The 12343-nt window shown below is 33.5% G+C and overlaps 1 protein-coding gene across 1 annotated transcript; it reads right to left on the bottom strand.

Moving 5' to 3' along the window:
- Window positions 1–7570: 7570 nt before the first annotated feature.
- LOC125421747 (phenolic glucoside malonyltransferase 1-like) lies at window positions 7571–9398 on the bottom strand. The gene has a single exon (XM_060816561.1). It carries the CDS (start codon window positions 9105–9107, stop codon window positions 7692–7694), a length of 1416 nt encoding a protein of 471 aa, XP_060672544.1. The 5' UTR covers window positions 9108–9398; the 3' UTR covers window positions 7571–7691.
- Window positions 9399–12343: the final 2945 nt, after the last annotated feature.

The following is a 12343-nucleotide window of genomic DNA, read 5'->3' as shown; positions in this document are numbered from 1 at the left end:
TCGTGATAAACCTCATACAACAAATACTACCAGAATAACAAAGAATATCAACCACCCAAAAGATGATGACAACCCGTGTGGCCACCCGTGTGATAAAGGTGAAGATATCCTAAAGGATATGGGATGTGTAGAGATAAGGATAAACGGTTTAGGGGATAATTATGGTTATGTATACTTATCATATGTATTACGTAGTATGTAGCTGTGTACTATCTATATATATGTATTATATGACCTCTGTTTGTAGGATGTGAAACAGAGCATTTTTTACAAGGCATTATTTCTTAAATATTATTTTGTTAATCTTGAGTTTCAAGATTGCTGCATGGATGAGGAGTCTACTCCCTTTCAACCTTTTTCATGTGAACCACACCTTATTGATCAACCCACTCCACTTTCTACTTTACCCATTCCACACCACTCTTCCTCTCCTCCAACATCTCCAGTTATCTCTCCACAAATAGACTCCTCCTCTGACTCCATCTCTACCCATTCTCCACTTCCAGATATTTCCAGCGGGCTTTTTATTGACCTTCCCATTCCACAACCACAATTGCCACACACTACTCATACCCATCCTATGCTCACACGGAATCAGTTAAGAAAACAATCCTGATAGTCATTCTGAATTGCAACCTGCCTCCCACGTGGCTTCCTATCACTCATCTTTTACCACTCTTTCAGAACCCACATCGGTTAAACAAGCTCTCAAGTCACCAGAATGGGCCCAAGCTATGCTTGACGAGTTAGATGCCCTCCACAAAAATCACACTTGGTCATTGGTGGCATGGCCTACTCATGGTAACGTTGTTGGATCGAAGTGGGTCTTTAAAACAAAATTAAAAGAGGATGGTTGTCTAATAAATATAAAGCCCGTTTAGTGGCACGAGGATATACTCAAGTTGCTGGCTTGGACTACGATGAAACTTTCAGTCCTGTAGTTAAACCTACAACTATTCGTTTAATCATGTCTCTGGCCGTGTCAACTGGATGGCCTTTGAAGCAATTGGATGTTAGGAATGCTTTTTTGCATGGTGATCTCAAAGAGACAGTTTACATGGAGCAACCACCGGGGTTCCATGACCCACACAAACCTACACATGTTTGCTATCTACACAAATTCCTATATGGCCTCAAACAGGCACCACGAGCCTGGTTTGATAAATTGTCTACATACTTATTTCATATGGGATTTGTTTGTAGTCGTGCTGATCCATCTATGTTTGTGTACAAAACTGATACTCATCTCATTATTTTGTTAATCTATGTGGAAGATGTCTTAATCACAGAAACCAGTTCTGCTATCATCTCCAAATGCATTCAACATTTGGGCACAGTTTTTGCCTTAAAAGACCTCGGCAACCTTCATTATTTCCTTGGTCTTGAAGTTAACATGTTCCATGGTGGTTTGTTCCTTTCTCAGACTAAATATACACGTGATCTTCTTCAAACAGCAAACATGTTTGAAGCTACACCCATCTCCACTCCACTATCTGTGAAAGTTACTCCATCCTTCACTGATGATGATCTCGTGGATGCCACATCATACCATCAATTAGTTGGAGCGCTTCAGTATTTAACGTTTACCCGGCCTGACATCCAATTTGCAGTCAATCGGGTTTGTCAATTTTTTCAGAAACCAACCATGCTACATCTCAAGATGGTCAAGCTAATACTTCATTATTTAAAAGGCACGACGCTGTATGGTTTAAGGTTTCTTGCTCAAAGTACTAGAACTGTAAATGGGTGTTCGGATGCTGACTGGGCAGGATGCCCTCTCACCCGAAGGAGCATGTCAGGCTATTGTGTGTTCTTTGGTGCCAACTGCATTTCCTGGTCGTCCAAGAAGCAGACAACAGTGTCTCGTTCAAGCGCTGAAGCAGAATACAGAGCCATGGCCTCTGCAACTGCTAAACTTACGTGGATTTCTTACCTTCTGCATGAACTGGGTCTTCACTCCTCTCAGCCCTTCCAGCTGTTCTCTAATAATATGAGTGTCTTACATATGTTTATTAATCCCGTGTTTCACCACCGAACTAAACGTATCTCTCTTGATTATCATTTCATGCGTGAGAAGGTTGCTGACGGTTCCTTGGTTACACGGTATCTTCCCTCCTCATCTCAAATTGCAGACATTTTTACAAAGCGTCTGTCCAAAGACCTCTTCACTCGTTTCCGATTCAAGTTGGGAGTCCATAAAATTCCCCTCACCAACTTGAGGGGGAATGATAAACCTCACACAACAAATACTGCCAGAATAACAAAGAATATCAACCACCCAAAAGATGATGACAACCCATGTGGCCACCCGTGTGATAAAGGTGAAGATATCCTAAAGGATATGGGATTGTGTAGAGATAAGGATAAAGGGTTTAGGGGATAATTATGGTTATGTATACTTATCATATGTATTACGTAGTACATAGCTGTTTACTATCTATATATATGTATTATATGACCTTTGTTTGTAGGATGTGAAACAGAGCATTTTTTACAAGGCATTATTTCTTAAATATTATTTTGTTAATCTTGAGTTTCATCAGTTCGCACCGTGAAATTTCCCAATTAATTCACATAATAACCAACTAAATTGTTACATTGGTTATAAAATTCAATGAGTTTGCAATTAGAAATTGACTTCTTCTTTTTTTGTTATTATTCAATCTGAAATTATCTTGAAAAAATAAAGAAAACGAAAAATAAAAATAAAATATATATATATATATATATAGAGATATTTTTGCATTAAAAAGAAAAACGTATTAACAATATTTGAAATACTACAAAGCAAAAGGAGCAAGCAATCAGGTCTTTACGAAGTATTTGGACTTTCAATTTTTTGTGATCATAGTTGAGACATTCTTCACTGTAGATGACCTAGTTCATATATATGTAGCAAAAGTGGCCATGGAAAGAAATGAAAAGCTTTTTTTGCTTCTATATTTGCAAAAGGGTCTTGATGCCCTTTGAAGTTATACAATTTCCGCTAGATTCTATTTGCAGTTAGGCAATAAATGATTATTATTTATAACCATGAAATAATATATATATATATATATATATATATATATATATATTTAAATAAAGTACTAGGCTAGCTACATGAGAAATGATAGAGATATCTCAACGAGAAATTATTCAATACACAATGTGTATTGACATGGAATCCCAAAATAATTTGAATATAAATCTTGTAACATGTCTCTTACTATTAACATGTCAAGTTTTGATAGATCAGTAAATTAATGCGCCATTAACTTGTCTTCTCATTGGCCTTCTTAGATCTATTAAAGAAAAGGGAATGGCGTGGTCCATTGGTGCCAGAAGACAACGCTTGGGTTTCCACCCCACCTTAATCCTCTCTTCATCTGTATCTTTTTCTTCATTTTCTCTGCTTGTCTCCCTCTCTATTCTTTTGTTGTTATTATTTTTTTAATTGTCTACCATTCTTGTTCTGCTATTTCACCCATCTTAGATTAATAACCCTAGATTTCAATGAGATCAAATTTTAAATGCTTAAACAATACAAAGTCAATTGTAACAGAAAAAATAAAATAAAATATAGATGAACAACAACTAGGTTGTTGGCTTTAATTTTCAGTTTTCCATCGTTATTGTTCTCTATGAAGGTTGCCTCGGCATTAAGATTTATATTCAAATTATTTTGTTTTAATTAGTGGGCACATATTAAGTAAAGTTGGAGGTGCTTTTGTTTTTGAAACATGCGGTTTGTCCATGATAATGGATCATTTTTTTTTTCGTTTCTCTCAACCCAGAAAATTTAAAAACAAAAGCTGCAAATATGATATTGGTGTTTTTCGTTTAGCAGAAAAGCTTCTTCATATGATGATGGCAACCCAACAGCGTTAATGAGTAGATTGATTCATTTGTTTTTAGGTATTTATTGATAGATACATGGCATTATTGTATTGGCTATGTGTACTGTTAGAGTTTGTGACCCGAATTCTTGTTGACCTGACCCGAAAAGCTCGCGGTGTGACCCATTTGGTGAAACTAAATTTTGGAGAAAAATTTGGAGCTTTGTGGTGGAAGCGGAGGTCTCGGGCCGATAGGCCCGAGACTGTCACCACTGAGCCCGACGGGGGTGCGGGGGCAGCGCCCCCGCGGTATGGACCTGTTCAATTTTAGGGTTTCTTCTGTACTATATATACATCTGTATTTTTGTTCGGTCGATTGGGGTTTTTTAGGGTATCTCGAAATTTGGCTCACCTTGTACAAATCTTTCGATATTGGATTTGCTTCTCCCTGCCCGTGGTTTTTCCCGTCAAGGGTTTCCACGTTAATTGTGTGTTTGTTCTTCGATTTCTTTGTTTCTGTTGCCATTTGTTTTTCTCCCAATTCCGTAACATGTACCATTTGGGATTCCATGTCAAGACACATTATGTATTGAATAATTTCTCTATTTCAACAAGCTTGGTTCGCTTTAAACAAAACAAATCGGTAAAAAATTATTAAAGAAAATCCCTTACAACATTCATACAAAAAAAAAAAAATACAATTCAAAGAAAAATTCAAACAAAACCACAATTAATGACCCATCATATCATAACTTACAAAAGAAGCATCAAATTAAACGAGCAGACAACCATCAAAAGCTTAAGGAAAGTGAAACAACATAAATGGAAAGAGCATTTAAAACATACTACCCGGCTGATAAATAATTTAAATATATATTTGTTACTACCAGGTAACATAAATGGAAAGAGCATTTAAAACATATTACTCAGCTGATAAATAATTTAAATATATATTTGTTACTACCAGGTATTTTTAAATGTTATATTCATAATTTGACCTAATAAACAAAATTATTAAAACACACCTTCAGATTGTCTTGTTCAACCAAGTTTAAGAAAAGAAAAAAAAGAAAGAAAGAAAGAAAGTATGTTTAAATTTTCTCATAAAAAAGAAAAAAAGTTTTTTTTAAAACATCAAATATTTATGTGGGGTTGTGCGGGAACCTTTTTTCTGTAACACATGCTTACAAAAGGAAATAGATTTAACTAAAATGGTATAAAAAAATTCAAAATAATTCATCAAAGCACCTACCATCCAAAAATTTCAAAGGTACCTTTTTCGTGTAACACATGCCTCGAAGAGGAAATAGACTTAACTACAATGGTATAAAAAATTCAAAATAATTCATCAAAGCACTTACCGTCCCAAGATTCCAGATTGGGAAAAAAAAAAAAAAAAAAAAAAAAAAAGTGGAACAAGTAATATCAAAACTAAATTGATATACAAATTGCAATCATGTCCGCTTATTATTCACCAAAAAGAAAAAATATTGATAATGTCCCATTATTGAATACCGAATATTCATTCTTATATATATATATATATATACAGAATATTCATAACTGATTATAGTTTCTTCTTTCCAGACTTTTTTTTTTGTTTTTCAAGATAAACGTTTCTTCCCTTCTAGATGTTTACTTACTGACCACAAATGTCATTGTCAGCCATAAAAAAGTTGCCTTTTCTACGACAATAGTTGTTACTGTTAAAAGCAAAATAATAATAATAATTGTTATTATTATTATTATTCTTTTTTTTTTTTTTTTTTGGTGGCTGAGAGTATCGAGTCAGAAGCTCCAAAGTCAGGATGCTGCCAATCGCTAATGATGATAGTAATACGGGGACTACGAAACAAAACAAGAGGGACATAAAATTGGGTTGCGTGACCAAAACTATTGGGAGGGTTATCAGCTCATTATTGTTGGCACGGTTTATTAGCTCTATTATGGCTGTAGGGTTATTAGCATAGTTTATCTACGAACTACATTTACACTTTAGTTTTTATTTTATTTTTGTGACATTTTAGTACTTGAAACTTCTTTTTTTGTTAAATTTTTGTTTTCAAAATTATTTGTATTTTATTTTTTAGCACTTTTTAAATAATCAGCGATAAAACTATAAAATTAGACGATCACACAAAACTCTAATAAGTTGCATCCAATGTATTAATTATACAATTTAAAATTGTTAAGAATTAGGTTACAAATAGTTTCAAGAATCAAAATGTAAGAAAATAAAATTTATATATCAAAATGTCACAAAAAGTTCAAAAACCAAAGTATAAATATGAGCATAATTGAAGAACTAAGAGAGGTAAAGCCTTGTATTGTTATTACTGATTATGAAATTGGACAAAATCTTATGTAGTTCTACATGTATAAAATATCTATATATGGTTCCCTTATTGTTATTACTTAGTGTGAAATATTCCGTTATTGTTTTACATATAAAATCCTATGTAGTTCTACATATAATATTATTTATACATGGTTCATTACTTGATGATATATCATCAAAATACAAATATATATATTAATGGACGATGTATTTTTCTTTTCTCCTATAAAATGGGTCGGTTTAGGTGCCAAGAAGAAAGAGCATGCTTTCGAAAGTCTGACGGCCGGCAAAGCATTCTGCTGGACAAAAGTAGTTGGCAACATTAATTTATGCATTTATAACGAAATTGAAAGTTTGTTTTTTTTCACGTTGGAAAAGTTTGGTCATGTACGGAACAAAACTTAATGACCATTATACATCACCACTCTGGCTCATGGGGCTAAGAAGTCGAAAGTCTGATGGCAGAGCATTCTGCCGGACAAAAGTGAATGGCAACATTAATTTTTGCTTTTAGAACGAAATTGAACGTTTTTAATTTCAATATTGGGAAAGTTTGGTCATGTACAGGGAAAACTTAATGTCTTTTCTTTTTAGATGACATCTTCATTTTATTTATAAGCATTTGTTTGGATTCCAAAAAAATTAATATTCAATCTAGATTTCAAAATGAGGATTTTTCGTGTAAACACGATGTTTCTCCCAAAATACAAGTAGTAGGTATTCAACTCTTGTAACATCTTTTTAACCTTAATATCCCATCATCATGCTCATTTTCATGGTAAATGGGTTTTGTACGCTAGAAACTGGCTATTACGTATGCATGGGTATTTATCAACTTCGTTCCTCTATTATTTTACTTCATTATATTTTCCATAAAAACACTCAATAATGATGAGTATTGTTTTTTTTATTTTCACGTTTACATGTATAGCATTTAATTACTTGCATTTATTCTCCGTGCAATAATTGAAATAAATTGCAGGTATTCCATTATGGTGCTCTGAACCACTTTTAGCAGGGGAACTGTCTAATAAATGAAATGGTACATACAAGAAAATCTGTGGGACAAATGTACGTTCGGTCGGTCTGATGCACATGGGGGAGTCACCCATAAGTCAGAGGCACCGACAAGTCGGTCAGTAGTGCCTAGAAGAGTTTTTTCTACTTTTCATGATGACCTCTAAATTTTCGTTTAAAACAAAATTTTCAAATCCATAAAAAATAGTATAAAAAAAAAAATTGCAGTATTTTCAATTTTCTCCCGAACAATTTTTTTTTATAAATCTAGTTTGTTAAAAATATTGACATTTCTATAATCTATGCTGACAAGGTTTTTTAAACTTTCCTAGAACCATCACAATATGGATCTATTTTTGAAAATTAATAACCGATTGCCTTTACATACACGGACAAATAAGGACATACTAATATTATCTCGACGATTATTTGAAAAGAAGAAACAAAACAATTCTCAAAGTCAGTAGAAAATCAAAATTTGCTACCCAACACAAAAAAACAACCAGAATCACATAACTTCAATGGACTTCTTCTTCAAGAACTTTGGCAAACAAAGAGGCAAAAGATCTCATTTCTTGCACATTTAAAACCAAACCAATCTCAACTCCTCCATTCCCAATCCTGCTATCGGACAAAGACACTACTCCTGTTTTATCAATAGAAGCTATCTCCACCTTCCTTGGCCTTCCGAACCCAAAATCTGTACTGTAAACCTCAAACCGAGGTGAGCCTGCAACACTCATCATTCTCTGTTTGCTTTCCTTCTGATCCATGGCATCATCGATGAATGAAGCCCAAGTTTCTGCACCATTCAGGACTCCATTTTCAAGACCTTTTATAGATTCACTTATTGCCTCTACCACATAGCATACCCCATATTTTTCCCTTAACACCTTCTTAGTCTCTGGAACTGCAAAGCAGCCTGATATGCAGTTTCCAAAATACGTTGGAGGGATTGCAGGTTTGAGCCGAGACCTTGCGTCGACGCTGAATGCAAGCATGGTATTCTTTTCTTTCGTCTCTGTAGCTCTCTGTAGGCATACAAATGTGTAGCCGAATACCAGCGAAAACGTCGATATACGTTGAACTTGATGCTTTGATCTGTTCTGATCGGCAGACACAAAGTTTCTCAACTTTTGTATTTGCTCTCCACTCAATTCGAAAGTGGCTCGGACTAAACCTGGTTGAACATGATCTTTCTTTAACATTAGGCTTCTGTTATTGGGTCCGCCTTGCTTTAGCCACGCGTTCGAGTAAATCACTTCGAGTTCTGCAGGGTCTTTAATGGCTGCTCTGTCATAGAATGGCGTAAGATCCGGGGGCAAGTACGGCGATGATGGCGGCGAGTCTGCAAATCCTGATCCGGCAGTTTTATTGCATATGTAAGCCCACGACTTGACAAAAGAAGTTGAAGTTTTACCGTCCAAAACTGCATGGTGGGAAGTGACTCCAATGCAAAAGCCAGAGTTTGGAAACAGAGTAATTTGCAGTGCCACCACAGCAACTCTTTCATGGGACTCTTCCAAGTGGGGAATAAGAGGATGGCATTCTGTGGCTTCGCGAAATCCGTTGCTAGAGAGATGATAAAAATCCATGTTGGACTCGGCTATGGTAAGCGAAACTCCATCACCGTCAACGTATTTGATGAAGGGTTTGTGAGAGTCTTGCGGCCAAACAAGGTTTCCTGCTAGAGGGAGATAGTGTTGGAGGGTGAGAGAAAGAGAGTGTTTGAGTTTTGGAATGATGGAATCGAATAAGGGTGTGTTAGAGGAAGAGAATTCGTAGAAGAAAAGTCTCTCAACCGGTGGCGATCTTACCCAGAATATATCAAAGAAGGTCAAAGGGAGAGAGTTTAGGGAGGCCAAATTTGGTAAGTCTGATGGTGGAGCTACTCGACAAACCTCAAGTACTTTCACAGATTGGGGCTTTGCCATGGCAAGCTTGGATTGAATTTTGCAAAAATACTCAAAGTGGAGAAAACTTGTTGGAATTGGTAGTTAGTATATGAACCCCTCCCTCTTTTATATTAGATGGAAGTAAAATGCGAGCGACATATTCTGAATTCTAAATCCATGTTGGACTCGGCTATGGCAGCTCAGCTTATCCACCAATGCATGTACGCAGTAAATGGCAAAATTGGTTGACTAGTCAAAAGGCATAGTATCTATATCATATCTATTCTAACAATTTATGCAATAGACAAAAGTGTAATAGGAATTGCATAGGACACTATTAATTCGTATTGGAATTAGAACACTTTCTGTAATGATTAATTAATATAACTCATAAGATAATTGTGTCAAATTTAAAACGAAAAACCTAATCTCTTTATATATATATATATATATATATAAAAAACTGTCCTATTTACTTCTCCTCGTGTAGATATTGGTTAGGCTTTTATGCTAGATATTGGTTAGGCTTTTACGCTTCATTACCAATAATAATAATAATAATAATAATAATAATGATAATAACCTAATTAGATAGATTATCCTTTCTATTTGAGCTTCTGTTCTTACAAAAAATATAACCCACATATATATTTTTAATTTTACCATACGAATATACATATTTTGTTAAAATATTATACCATGCAATTTCGCACAATATTCATATGGTTGAATTTTCATATATATTTATAAATGCACTTGTACCAAACATGTACATGCATAATTATATATATAATCTGCCACGTTCACATGTGTAATAGTAGCCCAAGGGCTAGTGAGGACTCTAACCCTCCCAAATTCAAGAAATCAATTTGAGATCCATTCCACACTAATTGGAACTAAACGCGCTGTTCATTTGCTGGATATAATGTTGGCTCAGTCGCACAATTTAATATAATTAATTAAATAAAGTCTTTCATATTTTATATATATATATATATATATTTTTTTTTTTTCTCCTGGTCCCTTTTAAGTTGACAGGGACACCATTTTGCTGTTGCTGCTTGACCTCATCCGAATTTGGTGTTTGATAATAATCATGTGTTACGTGTGAAGTATGGCTGATGCAAGACCTTTAATGTATTTTAAAAAAAAAAATTGTTTTTTTTATCATGTGTTATGTGTCATCCTTTTTTTTTTTCCTCTTCTTTGATCAATTTTTTTAGTTTAATAAATTTAAATTTGTTAATTTTGAATGGTGTTTTTAAAGTATAAAAAAAATTAAAAAAATTAAAAAAGAATTGAAATAATTTTTACAGAAAAAGTAATAAAAAATTTTTAAAAATTTGTATAAGCTAATGTTTTTGTTGATAAAAGCATTGGCTTAGACCGTTTTTAATTTTTTTTTATCTATTTTTTTTTTTGTTTGGTAAGTTTGAATATAGTAATTCTGAATGGTATTTTTAAAATTTAAAAAAAAATTAAAAAAATTATAAAACTATTAAAAAAAATTTCAAAAAAAAGTAATGAAAAAATTAAAAAAATTTGTATAAGCCAACGCTTTAGTTGATGAAAGCATCGGCTTTGACCTTTTTTATTTTTTTTTCTTCGATCAATTTTTTTTTTGTTTGGTAAATTTGAATGTGGTAATTTTAAATGATACTTTTAAAGTACAAAAAAATGTTAATTAATTTTAACAGAATGCAAAACTGGGGGTTTCGATTCGGATGAATTTTCAAAATGAGATGTGATTACCAACTTGTCCCTGAATGTGTACTGTGCAGATTGATTATGCTATGAAGCTTTTCTGAAAATGTAATTTTTTGTTGAGTAATGATATTGATTACGATACAGGAAAGGAAGAAAAAAAAAAAAACCAACAGTTCACAAATATTAACCTTTAACCCCAAGTATGGTATTGATGGCAACTGTGCGACGTTTGGAATGATGGCTGGTTGGGCAGGATTTAGGATTTTTGAAATGCTCAAGTCGGGCCTCACGCTCAGCAGGAATGTTGATGTGAAGGGGAAATGTGATGATGTCTTTGAAAATTTTTAAAAAATGGTGAGATTTGTGTGAAACGATAGTGCATGCAAAATAAAAATAAATAGCGGGAATGTTGAATAGCAGGAAAGTTAAAGGAATATAAGTTGTCTCGCTATTAATTTTCAAGTGTGACAAGAAGTAACCTGAGCAGTTTGTGAGACTTTTTAAAATTTAATGGCTGGATATTTTTTCATGTTTTTCAACCGTACCATATTGATCAGGATCGATTTGACCATAGAAGGACTTATATATATATATATATATATATGAATATTAAGCACGATTTATATTTCTTTTTCTCTTATCACAAAAAAATTTACTTAAAAAGCTTATAGGTCTGGATCTAGCAGGAGTTTATTGACTTAGGATTAAATTAATGCTTCTTTCAATAAAATTAAATTGATGCTTCTGGCTCCTCATTTTAATATTTATTTGACAGATAGCCTAATCCTAAAAAAAACCTGTACTACGCGAAAATTGATATCTAGCGACACTTATTTAGCGACGCTACGAAACAAACACGTCTGAAAAAACAAAACCGCGACTCTAAGGTTAATGCGTCAGTAAAAATTCAATAAATATACGACGTACTATATAGATTGTGCGTCGCCTGTTCTCTCCTCCACTTTTTTTTTTAGTTCTTTTAATTAATCTTAATTTAACAACAAATAACCCATAAAGATATTAGAGCAACATAACTGAGGTTGATTTTTTTTTTCTTTTTTGTTATACGTTTAACAGGCGACCCACTAGTAAGATTGTGCGTCGCCTGTTCTCTTTTCATTTAATTTTTTTTAGATCTTTTAATCAATCTAATTTTATTTTAATAATAACAATCAATAAAAATATTAGTGCACCAAAACTGAGGTTTATATATATACATATATATATAGTTAACAGACGACGCACCAATAAGATTGTGCGTCGCCTGTTCTTTTTTTTTTTTCAATTTTTTTGTTTAAACATTTAAAAAAAAAATCAAAGTAGGACCATAACAAGAACTGAACCCAAGACCTCTTACACTTTCAAGAAATCACCACACCACTAGGCCAAATCACTTATATGTACTAATACAACAAAAATTGGCTAATATAGTGTTAGGCGACGCATTATTCAAACAATGCGTCGCCAAATACAAGAACAGGCGATGCATTCCTCAACAAATGCGTCGCTGTTCTTTTTTTTTTTTTCAATTTTTTTGTTTAAACATTTAAAAAATATAAAATCAAAAT

Source organism: Ziziphus jujuba, chromosome 4, assembly GCF_031755915.1.
Source record: "Ziziphus jujuba cultivar Dongzao chromosome 4, ASM3175591v1".
NCBI classification, from domain to species: domain Eukaryota; kingdom Viridiplantae; phylum Streptophyta; class Magnoliopsida; order Rosales; family Rhamnaceae; genus Ziziphus; species Ziziphus jujuba.
This window is presented reverse-complemented; position numbering and strand designations above follow the sequence as displayed.

Coding starts and splice junctions, on each gene's coding strand:
- LOC125421747 (XM_060816561.1), bottom strand. CDS start 9,107: ATGGCAAAGCCCCAATCTGTGAAAGTACTTGAGGTTTGTCGAGTAGCT.